This window comes from Kryptolebias marmoratus, linkage group LG19 (assembly GCF_001649575.2).
Source record: "Kryptolebias marmoratus isolate JLee-2015 linkage group LG19, ASM164957v2, whole genome shotgun sequence".
In the NCBI taxonomy this organism is placed as follows: Eukaryota; Metazoa; Chordata; class Actinopteri; order Cyprinodontiformes; family Rivulidae; genus Kryptolebias; species Kryptolebias marmoratus.
This window is the reverse complement of record NC_051448.1, coordinates 9,493,957-9,510,016: the sequence shown is the minus strand read 5'-3', so window position 1 is coordinate 9,510,016 and position 16,060 is coordinate 9,493,957. Positions and strand designations below refer to the sequence as shown.

Sequence of the window (16,060 nt, the reverse complement as noted above, 5' to 3'; positions counted from 1 at the left end):
TCTGATCACAGCAGAAAACCCGGAATGTCATCAGCCGAAGGGGCGACTGGCTTCAGAGCTCCGTCAGAGAGAGGACTCTGACAGCCATCTGACATTTAGTGTACGCAAACAGGAACTAATGAGCAGAGTTTTCAAAGGAGTGTTTACTGCTGCTGATGTTCTAAAAAGTTGCAACATCATTTTCCCAGTGTAACCAAGTTTGTTTTACAGTATATGAATAAATATTATTCCGCATATGAGGTATGTAATTATTCACAAGTTTGACCGCTTGTTATAAATATTTAAAATTTAATCTGCAGAAGATTTATGGACTTAGAGATGCCCAATTGGCCAAAATAATTCTCTGAAACTCAAACTAAGAATTCGAAAGAAGTACTATGACCCAAGTAGCTTTGAAATCAACAAGACTGTCGGTGCCAGACAAGGTGGGCGACAGATTTCCAGAACAGCTCATCTATTAGGATTTACAGACGAGAAATGTCTGCAGTTTAAAGAGGGAGACACAGAAATGAACGAGTTTAACTCTAAAGGAGATAAGGTACTGACTGCCATTTCTGTTAATTAAGAATAAGAAACTGCGGCTCCATGAACACAAGCTCTCCATGACTGGAACTTGAATTTAGATCCATTTCATACTACAATTACAAGAATGTAATGTGAAAAATAAATCTTTAACACATGTTTTGTTCCACTTTGTAGAAATTCTCGAATGAATATGAAACACTCCCAAATGTAAAACGGGTTGATTTAGAAGATCCTAATGAAATGTCCACTGTGTGACCATTCTAGAGTTTCATGAAATAAAAATTCAGAAATTCATTTTTTCTTTTCACGTTTCCGTAAAAAAAGGTTTCAAACAGACACTTCCTGCAAAAAACACCTTTTCTAACCCCACTTTGGAGGTAATTTACTTCTTTTTGTTTAGTCTTTATTCAATAACAAAAATATTAGATTTTGACTGGCAAGCCTTTTTGTGCCATTTAAGCATTTAAAAGATTTTTCACTGCGTGACAATAAACAGCAAAATCCTTATTACAGTAATTATTTTTCCAGTTGAAGATTTCACCAAAACATAACAGTGTTTTAACAAAGTTCACAAGCACCTACTGGTTTTTATTTAGTCCGTGCTTTTAATTTACTAACTAATCTATCTTTTAAAGTATCCAGTCCAGGATATTTTATATTTCATAGTGATGATTTTAAAACAAATAAAGTTGAAGTATAACCAGGGTTTATAAAATGCTGTATTCATGTTTTTGGAATAGGATCTGCAAAACAAAGTGTTTTTCTAACTGTAGAAAACACTTTCTCATCCAATGATGATGCTGTAAAGCATTTCTCTTTACTGTTATGTGCACCATTAGGGGTCGTTTGTAAGAAAGCCTAAAAAGGTTAGCCACTCGTCATCAAAATTTCTCAAAAGGAGCAAAATGTGACCTAAATTCCAAAAGACATTAGGATGATTGGAATCTTTGAATGTCAATACATGGATGAGCCAATTAATCATTTCCAAACTAAAGATCTCCTCTTTCCATGAGTGTTTGATGTTTAACCGTTTGGTTCATCTTCAACTTTTCATAGCAAACAGAAATTTCACAAACAGGACTGTCATGCCATCAGAGCTGATGAGATGGTGACAGGAGACTGCAGTGCGTACCTGCTGGCATACTGCTCTATCCTGGAGTGGGTGTCATCATGAGAGAGCTGAGGTGTCTGGGACAGCCTGGAAATGAATGGGGTAATGGAGATGAATGAGATTTGGTATGCTCCCCTGGTCTCGTTATAAAACACAGAGGCTCATGCAGTTGTTCAGACACAACCCTACGTCCCTTTGCAGCTTCGCCTAGAAACAAACCAGGTGATCCTAGAGAGAGAAACTGTGAGGGTGAGATGATCTACAAAGCAGCTGGATGTTTTCTGACAGGCCGACTGGGACGAGCAGCTGAGTACTAGTTTGTAAAGAAGGTGATCGGAAGTTCAGCCAGTGGATCGGCCAGACATGCAGGCAGTCAGGCAACATGCAATGCAGCTGTGGTCTACTTGGTGATGCTGTTAATGGGGTGTGGGGGGGTGGAGGTGAGACGAGTGAGGAGTAGTTTAAATGCATTCCACTCTGGAGACGAGGTGTGGTTGCTGTTGGTGGTGTTGATACTCACTCATACTCCTCCGGACACATGCTGATGAGGGTGACGGGACTGTAAGAGAATCGGAAGGACGGAAGGAGGGAAGGCACGTTAAAGTACCACCAAAAAAAAAAAAAAAAAAACACATTTTAGGGTCAAAACCACACAGTGGATCTAAGACAGAATAGACAACAGATGGGAGGAAGAGGAGGAGGGGAACATCTGTCCAGCTGCTAAGCAGCTGGACTGAACAAATTAGGAAGATTGGAATATGATCACAGAGATGAATATACTGTATGTATACAACCACATGGCTGCAACATTATCCAAAATCTGCTTCAGAAAAGACGACAAATTATGAAAAACTTAACTTTTTATATAACAGCCAAAAAACAGGAAAATAACCTAACAAAACTACTTTAAATGTACTGTGCAAAAGTCTTTAGTCATTCCTAATTTCTTTATATTCTGCTTCCAAGCAGCCAGAGGTTCTGCTAATGTTTTAAAGTGGTTTTGATCAAAATTTCTCCCTTTTTTTTAAAACACTGAATGCATTATCCACTTAACTTCACATTACTGTTTCCAAAACATCTTAAAATAATTGTAACTATTTTCATGCCACTTAGAACTGATCAATTAATCATTCAGGCATAAAAAGGTTCCTACATGTGAAGGATGAGCCTAAAAAGAACCCATTTTAAAAGGGATCTTTAGGCACTTTAAGAGCAGCCTCTCAAAGATGTAATTTGTTCCATTTCTTAAGTTGAATCTATAGAAAAATACCAAAAATATTATAGTCTGACACATAAATTAGAAGTTTTACACCGATAAGGTGATTCTGCAAGAAGAAAATTCAGATGAACCAGGAGGAAAAAAGTGAAAACTTTGACTGTTTTTCTTCAAGTAAAGAGTCTGCGTGCTGAAGTTGTTTTTATTTTTGCAAACTCCCAAGACTTGATAGAACAGAGTTGCTTTCACTCAGGTTTGTCTGAAGTGTATTCTGTGACACGGTTTTCACCTCGACATGGAAGAAGTTGTTCGTGTAGAAGAGTGACACATGTTGCTATGAGAATAAATGACAAGCAGAACTGATTTATGTTCACGGTTCACTTTCACGCATAGACAACTAAATATCTACTCAGGCTGACTTATAAACAAAGGTCACAACCACAGGAAACAGAGATTAAAAAGCCTCATTCATACAATAAACTAATCCTAACTCAGGCTAAAACTGTGTGATATAGTCAAACACAGTTCCAGAAGAAAACAAAACAATAATTAAGAAATCTTAGTTAAATAATGAACTTCCCCTCACAGGTTTTAATCCTCTTCAGAGGAGCATGAAGGTGCTTGTTCAATCACACTACCGCACTGAGAGCTTGGTTATCTCCTTCCTGTGGGTTATTTTGGATAACATGGATCTGCTGACTGAGGAAAAACTGAACAAACAGCCAGAAGACCTGATGTCTTTTGTCATCATTCTCTGGATTTGTCAAAACGCACAGCATGTGCACCGCCATGTTCTCATGGTTGTCCTTCCTCTGTGACTGCCCTGACAGGTTTCTGAAAATCCATTTGGTCGATCATGCTGCGGTAGTCACTTTGTTACAGTTAGCACTGCCCCCCAACCCCCCCCACACTTTCCCTGTTCCTCGTTTTTTTTCCCCCTTGCGTTTATGAGGGAAAACCAGCTGCAAACGCCGACTCCTCAACCTGCCTGTTTTACAGAAACAGCTGGGGACTAGAAAGAGAAATCTGTGACTAATTGAATGAATCACAGATGCATCACTGTCCATCTTCTGTATGTGCCTAACTGGGATTTCCAAGGAGTAATTTGTGTGCAGGAAAATGTGATCATTTTATTCTGAAAATTGATGGAATTTGGTCTGATTGTTAAAATAAGATTTTGTGCAAACTTGGCCAAGATCTTGTGTGATCTGTCAGCGCTCAGAGTATGTTGAGAATGACTCTTGGCTACTACCACAGCAAACTCTAGCTCAATATCTGTAAAATGAACACATTTATTTTAATTTTTCTGTTTGCTGATCAAGTTACATGTACACCCAGTTTCTCATAAACTCCATATTCTGCATTTCATGGCGACAGGCTATAAGAATGTTCTGAAACAAATCAAAGTTTTATTTTGACCTGCTCAGTTATCTTCATCTGTGTCAAAATAAAATAGATACTAAAGAACAAAATGTAATAGATTTGGTAAAAATCTATAAAAAGGTAAATGCCATCACATGCTCTGAAAATGTTATTTTGAACAGGTGTGTATTTATAAAATTGTATTTTGATTTGTCACCTCACTCAACCTGAATGTCTGTGAAAACTTTTTTTATTAAAATGTTTATCTGGATCTAAATTTCACTTTAGGCATTTGCAGAATTTACAAATAAAAATCCTAAAAAAATAAAAACTCAGTTTAGTTGCAGTCAGGCTCCAGTTGGACACGATGCCAAGTTAACTTACCTTGTTTTCTAAAATAAGAACATTTTGGTTCGGTATTTTATTTCAGAACAAAAAAATAAATAAAAAACAACAAAAAGATTGCACCACCAGCTGTCGCAGCCGTGATCAGGCTCATTAACGTCTGCGCAAAGCCTAATGGAGCACGAACACCTCTCCTCCATCTGGTCATGAAGGGCGAGAAGCAAAAAACCAGCACTGAGTGGAAAAAATATTAGAGCGGTTCTTTCAAATGATCAAATGTGGCTGTGACAAATCAAAAAAAAAAAAACCCTATCTACCGTGACATGAAGCAAAAACAGAAGTGGGAGGTGGGAGTAGGTGGCGTTTTGCTCTGTCAAGAAGAAAAACAAGAGTGGGTGGAATACAAAAAAAAAATAGAAATGATGTTAGAAGAGAGGAGAAGAGGGAGGTCACAGATTAGTTTGTTAGAGAGGGCAATTATTCAGTAAGTAATCTTATTTTCTCTTCTGATGCTACATCAATATAAAGATTTAAAGGTCTAGGTAGAGTCTGACCATGAATTAGAAAGCTTCGGAGTAAAATAATAATAAGCATTAAATCTATTTTTATGTAAACACAGCAAGAGAAAATGGCAGGCCTAAAATAAAGAACGTGTTTGTGCTGAGGATAAGGACACCATGCTATGAAAGAAAAGTCAGTATAAATGTTATATTTATGCAGAATATTTTAACAGTTACCTTTAAAAGTATCATTTGTTTTAATAAACATGAGTCAGGAAAACCTATTTCAGTCAAGAGCCGGTGTTATTTGTATTGGAAGAAAAACACTGTAGAAGCCGCCAAGCTGTGGCAATAATGTGAATAAATTCTAACACTCATGTTGGATCAAGATCCCATAAGCACTCCATTTGCTTTAAAATAACCTTTTCACAATCTCCAGAAGCCTTTAGAGACACATGAACAGCTCACAGTTCAGAGGAGAGGCCTGATGCAGCACAAGAGGCTGGAAAATGACCGTTAACTAGCAGTAAATTTCTCCAAGTCTCCCTTCCCCTCCACTATATTTTGACAAGATCTCTCACGACAATTTTTCTACCCTTTAGAGACATTTATCAGGAAGGCAGCTCTGCAGGAGCCATTTTTCAGAGTGGAGTGGAGGCGAGAATGGAGAGAGGTGGGAGGTGAGGAGGAGGAGAATGGATGAGGAAGGTAAAAATCAAAGCGGCAGTGAAGTACAGCTGAGCGGTGACGGCGCGTGCAACTTCAGGTTGGACGAAAGCCTCGAAACGAACAGGTGAGTCACTGAGAGCGCAGAGATGTGTGCGTTTAAACCGATGAGGAACTACAAATTATTTAAACAAAACCAAGAGAGAGTGATATATTACCAGACGGAGTAAATATGTGACGGCATATTCAACCCAAACTACTGAGAGAGGGAGGAAAAGAGGCAAGAGGTTGTTGAATTATGTAACAGAAATGCAAACCGGGGGAAAATAAATAAATAAATACTGGGGTTTTAGAGCATACTTCATAACAGACTACCATTTGCAGAAATCGGCAGCTTAGATGTAATCTTTGGGAAAATGAGGTGCTCTGTTGGGGCTTCTGCATGATACGAGTCAAGCTGAACAATTTTACAGGAGGATTTACAACTGGCAGCGAAAACGATTGAAATCAGAGTCGGTGTGGGCACTGCTGCAGACATTACTCTTGCCCAACTTCTCCCTGACTTTCGTATTTTGCCCATTGGACTGCAGAAACCATGAACAGCCAATATTTTAGCAGCTTCAGAGTCAGCTCATGTTGCTTTCTATTTGCACCTATCAGAGATATACCTGCATCTACCTGAGGTTTGTTTGAACTACACTTTTGATATCATCTGTATAAGACATTGGCTTTTAGTTTACTTTTCACTCACAAATGTTATTTAACCTAAATGTCAAACATTTAGTGGAAAAAAGGAGCACCAATTGTCTGTGAAGGAATGAACCAGAGACAGATTTTCATTCTTTTTGTCCACTAAATGTTTTCCAGACTTCCACTTCAGTGACCCGAGCTTTTGCTTTAAGCACTCCTCTGTCTCACAGCCACGTTCTGATGATACTTACGTTTCCATGTTGTCACCCTCTAAAACAGTCTGAACAGGCAGGTAGCCCAGACGTGGGTGTTTGGCGAAGTACTTCTTAGATCGGAATTTGTTCTTCAGCACTTTGGTGAAATCTCTCATGTCTTCACCTGATGTGGTCTATAAGAGAGAGGGGGGGGGGAGAGGAAATAAAGTAGAAAGGACTCCGGTTTTATTTTTGCTTACTGTTTTGTGCATGGAGTTCACTCATTCCCTCGCTGTCTTGTCTGGGTGTAATCAGGATAATCATTTATGTGGAAGAAATGTGTCCGCTAATTANTGGCAACAGCGCAGAGCTCAATGTCAGCTGGAGAGGTTAGAGCCATAAGGAGGCTCTGGGACAAACACACACAACACACCCCCACCCACACACACACAGAAACAATTTCAGTCTTGCAAGCAAACAAATTATCATGAGAGTCTGACTAAGAGAGAAAATTCAGGGGATTTATTCAACCACTGCTAACACACACACACAGAAACACACAACCCCAGCAGCTGACAGACATGTGTAACAGGCTTATTGGCTAATCCACACCATTTAAAATGGTAGCTTGAGCAAATCACCAGCAACTAAAGAACAACCGCATTAAAGAAGTGATCTCTCCAATAAAACCTCCCTCTACGGATGTGCCGTTTTCTATTTTTCTTTTATTTAAGTTTAATTGCCTTTAATAGATACATGCACCATAAAGCCGCAGCTGGGAGTAAATCAACAAGTCGCAGTAATATGGAGGCTGTTACGTGGACCGTGTGAGGACGTATTTTTGACACTTTAAAACTTGGTAATTCTACAAAATGACACCAAACACACCAGTCCTAGAATTATTAGTTACTGATAACGTTAATTAGAAGCACAAAATTTTCATTCTATTGAAATTTACAACCAAATAAAGAAGTAATTTGGTTATAAAGCACACAGTGAGACAAATATGAGAACAATAATCTTGTTGAATAGCTGCTCTGAGTCGAACAGAAGTCGTTGTCAAACTCAGTGAAAATGAAGTTTTTCTTACTTATTGTCCACTTGGTGAATTTAAAGACAAATCTGTTCGAGCGAAGGATGAATATGAACATTCAAGATCAAAATATGAAAACTATCACAGCTACAGTGATGAATAAAGTAAAGTGGAACTTTGGGTCTCAAATTCAAACATGTTTATTCAGTTTTGATTTGATTTTCCTTTTGCAAAATTGAAAAATTTCAGTTTTGATTTTCCAGTCTCGGAAAATTTACATCAAAATCGTCAAACAAGATTTATTTTCTGTTGCTCCACTCCAGTGCTGATGTACACGTACGCTTTAGGACATATTTTGAGCAGCTGAAGCACAAAGAAATCCCTCCTTAAAGTCATTACTTTATCCTCACATCTTCAGTAGCTTGTGCTGAGAAGTTTTTGGACAGTATCTTGAAGCTGCTCCTCAGAGCGGAGTTGGTGATAAGTTTTTTGTCGTTTACTGGCAGGCATGAAGCTCAACTTTGTGGCTGTTTAGTTTAAATATATGTTTAATCTGTGCGTCTCACGCTCCCCTTCTTTCACTTCACTTTTTTTCCTGCAGTGTCCATCAGGCTGTCAGAAATATCTCCTTTGCACCAAAAAGAACAGATTTCTGCAGCACTGATTAGCATCCGTCTGGCAGAATATGACATGATAGTGTTTTTATCAGCTTGGTTCTGCCAAACAGAGTCTGTTTCGCTCAGCTGCATTAAGAGCTTGGTAGAAATATACCCTTCATTTGCTTCTGAAAGTGTAACTATTATATGTAGATAGTTGCACAACCTGAATTTAAAAAAAATAACTGAACTGAAGCTGCTTTTTTCAGCTTAGAACTGCCAATACATACTTATATTTTAGGCTTTTAAACTAAAATCACATGACAAAATCACAGTAAAATACACTTCGATTTAACCCTGACAAATAAGTGCAAATAAACCTAAACTGGAGATACATTTAAACATTTTCTAATATTCTTACTGATATCCTTCTTTCCAGTATAGCGAATATTCTCCCAGATGATTAATTTATTCTATAACTGAGTATTAATTTATAAACAAAAGATAAGGTGTTAGGTGGTGTGACAGTTAAAGAAAGAAAATAAAATCTTGGCAAACAGCTCATGAAGAAATGATTACTGTTCTTTAAACTTTCTCTACAAAGTCAATTTTTATCTAATTTGTAAAAAAAAAAAAAAAAAAATGAAAACTAACAGTGATAAGTAAAGCTGAGAAAATACTTTTTTTTTCTTTACTTTTATCTTTTCCACAAATTCTTTACTCCATGTAGCATCAAAGAAATGACAAAAGACCCAAGAGTCTCACAAGTATTTGACTATTTGTAAATTCAAATCAAGCCTGTGGTCTGTTGGGACCGTGACCGAGAAATAAGTTTAAGATTTCGACAAGATTGGAAGTCTGACGTGGAGACAAGCTGCAGGTGTGTGTCAGCTTGTATTAATCACAGTAAGAGCATACCATCCCACAGCAGTGTGTGACTAAGTTGGCGAGCAGCAGGAGGAGAAGATGACAGGCTGTTGTGACTGTGTATGGTTCTTCCACATGCTACTGAGGCTCCTGTTTGTTAAACTAATAAATTGTTAAAATGCTAATGTGTCTTGCCTCTTCAAATTTTAATCATTCAATCCTTTAAACAACACTAAACAAAAGGCAGAATAAGATGTTTGACATTTCTTGGGTGCAACCCACATACTCAACTCTGCTGCTCAACCCATAAACACTCTTTCCTAACAAATGTGGCTCCATTTGAGTGGAAATAAACAGGCTTTTCAACCATATTAAGGCACAACAAAGAAATAATCAACCAAGCTGAAATTTTCTTACTTTTGTGCTAAGTTTATATATAAAACAAATAAAATTTCTGTTCAAACAGCTCACATGTTTCACAGGGATGCAATGATTGCTCGGCAATCGTCTGGATTCATCCGATTCTCAGTTAAACAATGAGACAGTTGATCAATGCCTGGCACTGATTGGATCCTCCCCCATCCTCCATTTGTGAATGAACAATAGCTGAAAGGCTAATTTGAGCTAGCAGCAGTCTGTCTTCGATGTGAAAGTTTTTACCAAGGGAAGAAGATGCAAAATAATATTTGTAGTGTTTTAAAACAAAGACAAAAGAAGACTAAATGTTGAGGGGTAAAATTTGACTCATACAAGAGATATACAGTTCATTTTTGTACAAGTTCTTTTGTCAAATAATCTGAAGGATGTTGTTTTAAATTTCCAGAGACAGAGAAAGAAAGCCTAATATAACCGGGTGCTGCTTTAGAAAAGTCTTAAAAATTTTATTATGAACACACAATTAAATTTTTCGGTCTTTGAAAGGGGAAAAGAGGCTTTTGTATACAGATATTTGGAGCTTTTACTAAGAAATTGAAATAAAAGAAATATTTTGAATCAGCAGGTCTGAGCTTTGCAAAACAGACCGTAACCCGCTGCATGTCTACTGTTTCCAACTATCTCATCTATAAATGATTTTTATTTGTTCCCAGTAAAAAACATAGATTTGGAAAATAACACATAAACCTTAGTGTTTGAAGAGAAAAAAATAATGTTGTACTGGTGCACCATAGGGAGAAAAAAGGATGCCCTTGTCCACATTTGTTTGCTTCAAAAAGACAATACTCCAGTGCACAAAGAGAAGCCCAACTCGGTTTCTTTTTGCCTCCTCCTGTTTGGCATTAAACCCCCTAACTGCACCATTCCAACATCCTTGGGATGGACAGGAACACTGATTGTGGGCCAAAAGATTTCTCGTTTGCTCACAACGACTGAGGCTGTTTCAGGACGAGAGGAAAATCTGTGTAGCCAAGTTCCAAAAACATGTTGACAGACTTCCCACAAGAATGAAAACCATTTTAGCTGCTCCAGAATGCAGAAGGGTTTTGGAACACTGGATACTTATTTAACAAATACAGTTACAGTCAAATGAAAAAAAAAATCTAACAGATTTAGACAAACATAAATAAAGCAACAGCATGTGTCGGGAGCAAAAATATAACCCAAATTGAAACTAAGAATCTGCACAGATTTGCTGCAGAGATGGCTCAGACGTCTCTCACTATGCATGATAGGAGAATTAATATTCAGGGGTTGGAAGACTCAGTGGGGTTTTTTGACACTGAGATGGGATAAGAAGTAACTGAAGCCTGAAAGTGTGGATCTGGTGCTTTCATTAAATGGTTAAGTGGAGTGTGTGAGTGTGTTGAGGAGAGATAATGTGAGTCCACAATTGTGAGCTGTGTGTGTTACTTCCTCACCGGTGTGCAGTACTCCACCATGGGGTAGTTGAGTTTGTGGCCCTTGGCGGTGCGCCCGGAAAAGAAGCAGCTCTGACAAACGTCGTAGTTGAAATGCTTCAGACTGCGATACCTGGTCGGAGACAGAGATGGAGGTGAAAAAGTGGGAAAAGTTGAGTTTGGAAGCACTTTTTCCCCCATCCTGAGAGTCTGTTTTTGTGACACTACCACATGAGTCATCTTCTGAAGAGCTGTTGATTCCCCACCATCACTCTGTCACATAATCCTCCATGTGCTCACAAAAATGCAATGTGCTGACAAAATGACAGACGGCTGGATTTTCACCCAAACACAACAACCTGACAAACAACAGCCGAGACGCCGTCTTCGTCAGCATTTGTAGCCAGACTGCCATTTAACAGCTAGATTGAGACAGCAGCCATTCAGACAAAAGCTTAAGTCTTTTATCTCCTCCCCTTCTACAGCTCTCCCCAAGGTTAGCGGACTGATGAGCTACAAAGGAGAATGATATATCAAAGGATGCAACAGTGCACACAACAGCTCTAAGTCAAATATGCCATTACAATCTGACAAGCGGCATATTACTATGAGGAGAGGGCGTTAAGTCACCTTCACTCAGGAGGCGATGAGCTGGCCCTGATTTAATTAGTTTACTCATCAAACAACTGAGGTTAAATATGAAATCTGTTCTGCCTGGTTTGAAAACCCTGAAATCTTTTGGAGTTTTGTGCAAGATTACTCTGACAAGAATACAAGCTGTGATGCAACAGTTACCACAAAAGAATTAATGAAATTATAGTATGGGTGAAATCGCTCATGATTTTAAGGTAATTAATGCTTTTTTTGACAGCTCTGAACTCTTCTAGCTTGTATAACAGTGAAAGTTTCTATTTAGGTAATTAATTATTATTATTATTATTTGCATCTGACAGCAGGAATTTCCCAAGTTCCAAATTGGAAGAAAATCGACTGGAACTGAAAAATTGGAGGTTTCTCGCCAGCCTTGATTTCAAAATCCAATATGGCTGCGTTGCACAAAACATGGTGATAGTGGCATTATTAAACTGTTTATTTGTCCTTTTGATCCCTTGTATCTCATTAAATCAGTTGCATACAGTCAGCTGTACAAGCTGTTAGTGAACATGTTGCTTACATCCACATAATGTTATCAGCTCGTTTGGATAATGGTAGTCAGCCTGGTTTCTGAGCACATTAGCAAATCCTAGTTTTTTCCAAATTGCAACTAAAACAATGTTAAGTCATGACAACGTAAAATAAATCCAGCAATAAATATGTTGTTGAAAAATGAATTGGAAAATGTTGCATTTTTTTCCCCCCAAATGATTTAATTTGTGCAATTCTTTCAAATGTTTAACCAATTAAAACTTTCAATGTTAATCCATCAAAATGTACTTTAATATTTTTAATAGCTACTGAGCTATATTAACGGTTTTCTGTTTAATATTGTAAGTACTTCTATAAAAGTAATGCACCCCAAGGCCAAGTACACGTTGATGCACAGGAAGTAGTGAGGTGCAATGTGGTACAGTGGCTAATTTTAAAATTTGCCAATTTGTAGTTGCAGAGTTGACATCTTTTAAATATAAATATAACTGATGACACTTTATCTTTAAACATTTTGATGTTCTTCTTCATCATGCTAGTTAAAACCAAAAAAATCTGCAGAATCTAGTAAAAAAAAAAAAGGTAAAGCATTGCCTGAAAGAAATTCCCATTTTCAGTGTTTGTTGGTTTTGTTTCTTAAAAACTTGACAAAAATGTCCAGATGCATTAAAATCATTATTTATGATTTATTTATTTTAGGTGCTTTTTGAGAATTTATATAAATCATTGTGATGTTTTCAAATACTTCTTTCAGAAAATCATTTCATCCAGTCTGAATGTGCAATATACACAAAATGAATTTGGTCCTAACAGATTCAAAACATTTGTTTTTTTAGGAAAAACAAAACAAACAAAAAAATACATCCACTTGCAACATGGTTGGTGTCAAAACGCCTGCTATGCATTTTTGCTCCTCTTTCATTTTTTCCCTCTCTGCCTCTCCCTCCCACCATCGCTCGCTCTCATCGATCACTGACACAACTCGGGAGATGTGTGCTTCATCAAATGTCTGAATGTGTTTCTCTTTCTGCTTGCAAAGCAACGAATCTGGAAGGAAAATCCTGCCGCTCTGCTCCTCTTAGAAAGGCATTATGCTCATCTCCAGGCGTGGAAAAAGCTCTTCCTACATGAGTGGTCAGAGGGAAAAACCAGAGTTGTTTTTTTTTTCCCTTGGAACTCACTAATACTGTTGATCTTTGTTACTTGTTGTTTCAGTATACGTGTAATTTATCAGAAACAAACTAAAACAAAGACAGCTACAGAAGCGTGAGAGTGTGTTCAAGTGTGACAGAATCAGACGGTTTGTTACGAGTTCTTCAGGCTCTTTGTGAACGTTATGCAGTCTTGTGTGTTTGTGAGTATGAGTAAGCCAGTGTGTTTCATTACAAACTACAGATGGTATTTACTCAGTAGTGTATCAGCTGCTGACATTTCGATAAATGTCTGCCCTCTGGAGCAGATCTGGCCTTTATGTTCAAGAGAGAACAACCCAGAAGAATGTCACATTTGGTGTAGAAGTCCGACCCGTTACACGACCTGTAATCACCTCTTTAGTTTTTGTGCTTCACAAAGTTTGACAAACTCTAAAGCATGCTAAATATAAAGAAGTGTGTGTTTTTACCTGAAACCCACGATAGGATACTCCTTGCAGATGTTACACTTGGCCTGATGTTTGGCCGTCTCTGCAGCGGCCACTCTGTGCAGGACAGGAAGCCACACCATAGACTGAGGCTCCAGATGCATCCAGTCCACAAACTGCTGAGGCTCTATCTCCACCTTATTGTTCACCTGTCCATAAAAAAAAAACAAGAGGTCAGGAGCTCAGAGCCTATAAATCAAAAGTCTATCAACCATCTGAAGCTTATAGTTTCCATAAAAATCTCAACAAAGCGAGCTGATAAAAATCTGTGAAGGCAATTTCTTTGCAGCATGAGAGGAAAAACATGCACGTCCACTAAATGGCTGTAACTCTTTACTAAACTCCTAATAAACATGCTGACAAATTTAAGATGACCGTATATATTGAAATGATGAGTCCCTGAGACGCGTTATGGCCTTGAGTTGTGAACCGAGACTAAGTAACTTTTATGAGCATCTTATTCACGTTTATTGCTCGAAAAATCTCACAATAAACACTGACTGATTTCAAACGCCCTCACTGCCCTTGTTTTTACATGACTGTAGCTGCTGACCAATAAGCCAGAGAATTTTACCACAATTAACTCTTAGCTGCTGTTTTACACTTTTAAATGTGGACCTACTGCGTAACGTCCACTACACCATCTTTACTGTTTTAGGCACTTAAAGAAACTTCTATTTCCATTCTCCATGAATAATCCACCCATATTTATTCTAGGACCACAATAAATGTAACTCTTTGTATTTATTATTTATACTTTAACCCAGTAAGACGATAATGAGCCCATTAAACAAGCTGACACAGGATGAGAAGCTTCGACACAGCTGTGAAACAAATCAAAGGCAACCTTTCCATCAACGCTGACACACACAGAAAGGTTACGCAGCAAAGGGCAGAATACTGGAGAAGAGAAAGATTGTGAATCTTCCCCTAAAATCCCTTCCAGGAAACCTACACAGCATCTTAACTTTACAAACATATACCTTTGAAAATAAGAATAATCTGGACAGAAACTAGTTCTAAACAAGAACTTTGAATCTACTAATCCACATTAGTCATTGTAATTATTCACAATTAGTTCAAAATTTTCAGTAAAATGGGATTTAATTAATCAAAAATACATAAATAATTTTAAAAAAAAATAGCGATGATTTTAATTTTTTGAAAACAGGTCACATCATAAATATATCATTCCTTCAAAGAATCCACATTACTTTCCGCCTTACATGCCAAAGGTGTAAATGTGAATGTAAAAGAGTGAAATTGTCACAAGAATAAAGGAACAATTAATAAATAAACCTGGGGATGAACACAATTCCCTGTTCTCATCTTAGCCACGATTGGCTCTCCATTTATTAGTCTTTTATAAAACACAGCTTAAAGAAAACAAGGACTTCTGTTGTTCAGCTCATTATTTGTTTACATAAAGTCCCTTTTCTGCACAAGAAAATCCAACTTTGACTTCATAACTTATTCACACAGAAATTTTACTTCATATCACTTCAACTTGGAGCTAATTAATGATTGTCCTTTAAAATGGAAACTAGTACTGGTAGAATTACAATTAGCTACATTTCTTTTAAAAAAAGTTTAGAAGAAAAGTTAGTTTAAATGAAATTCTGAAAAAGTTTCTATATTTCTACACAAACATGACTTGAAAGTATTGTTATAAAGCCATAAAACGTATTAAATATTAAACTGAAAGGAGAATTGGGTGAAAAAATGCATCTTTCTGCTGTGTTGCAAGCTAAACTTTTCAGCAAAGATTCTGCATAATCAGTTAGCCAATAGAGTCCGTGTTAGGAATAATTCTTAGCAACTACCAGAAAAATTTTAGCTCAAAATCTGTAAAATTAACTTAGTTATAGCCACTTCTTATGTTTGCTAAGGTCGATTAGATGTGGCAGCCATCTTGAATCCGGCTGACTTCAGAAGTTACAGTCCAGTGGTTCTGTCTGTTCTTAGACAGACTTTAAGCTGTTTAGATTTGAACCCAAAAGAATCAATAAAAAACAATAAGTTTCATCAAGAAAACACTTGATTTCCCTTTATTTCAGATGATATATTATATAAAGCCCCTATCCAACTTAAAAAAACTTGGTCACTGCACCAAATGCAAAAGGTTTACTGAATTCTTTTTCACTGTATAGATGATGAGAGGAACCTCTCCAAAAAGTTATTTTTCCTTTACTTAGAAAAGTCTCTGCATGGCTCATTATCTGATTAAATGGAAATATAAAGCAGACAGCTAACATCTGTGCATTTCCTCTTTGATGAGGTAATGCAGGGGTCTTTCTATTTGCTGTATATATATATATATATATATATATATATA

General features: G+C 37.3%; 1 protein-coding gene across 7 annotated transcripts in view; it reads right to left on the bottom strand.

The window, feature by feature from the left end:
- utrn (utrophin) overlaps nucleotides 1–16,060 on the bottom strand; it is a 176,884-nt gene that overhangs the window by 17,629 nt on the left and 143,195 nt on the right. For 5 of the 7 annotated variants that reach the window (XM_017423258.3, XM_025007463.2, XM_025007466.2 and 2 more), the window contains 5 exons: nucleotides 13,708–13,874; nucleotides 10,962–11,073; nucleotides 6,667–6,803; nucleotides 2,157–2,195; nucleotides 1,658–1,723 (listed from right to left, as the gene is read on the bottom strand). In XM_017423258.3, the coding sequence (XP_017278747.1) occupies nucleotides 1,658–1,723; nucleotides 2,157–2,195; nucleotides 6,667–6,803; nucleotides 10,962–11,073; nucleotides 13,708–13,874 (521 nt within the window). The remainder of the gene's footprint in view (nucleotides 1–1,657; nucleotides 1,724–2,156; nucleotides 2,196–6,666; nucleotides 6,804–10,961; nucleotides 11,074–13,707; nucleotides 13,875–16,060) is intronic. The other 2 variants (XM_025007464.2, XM_025007467.2) reach the window with 2 other exon arrangements.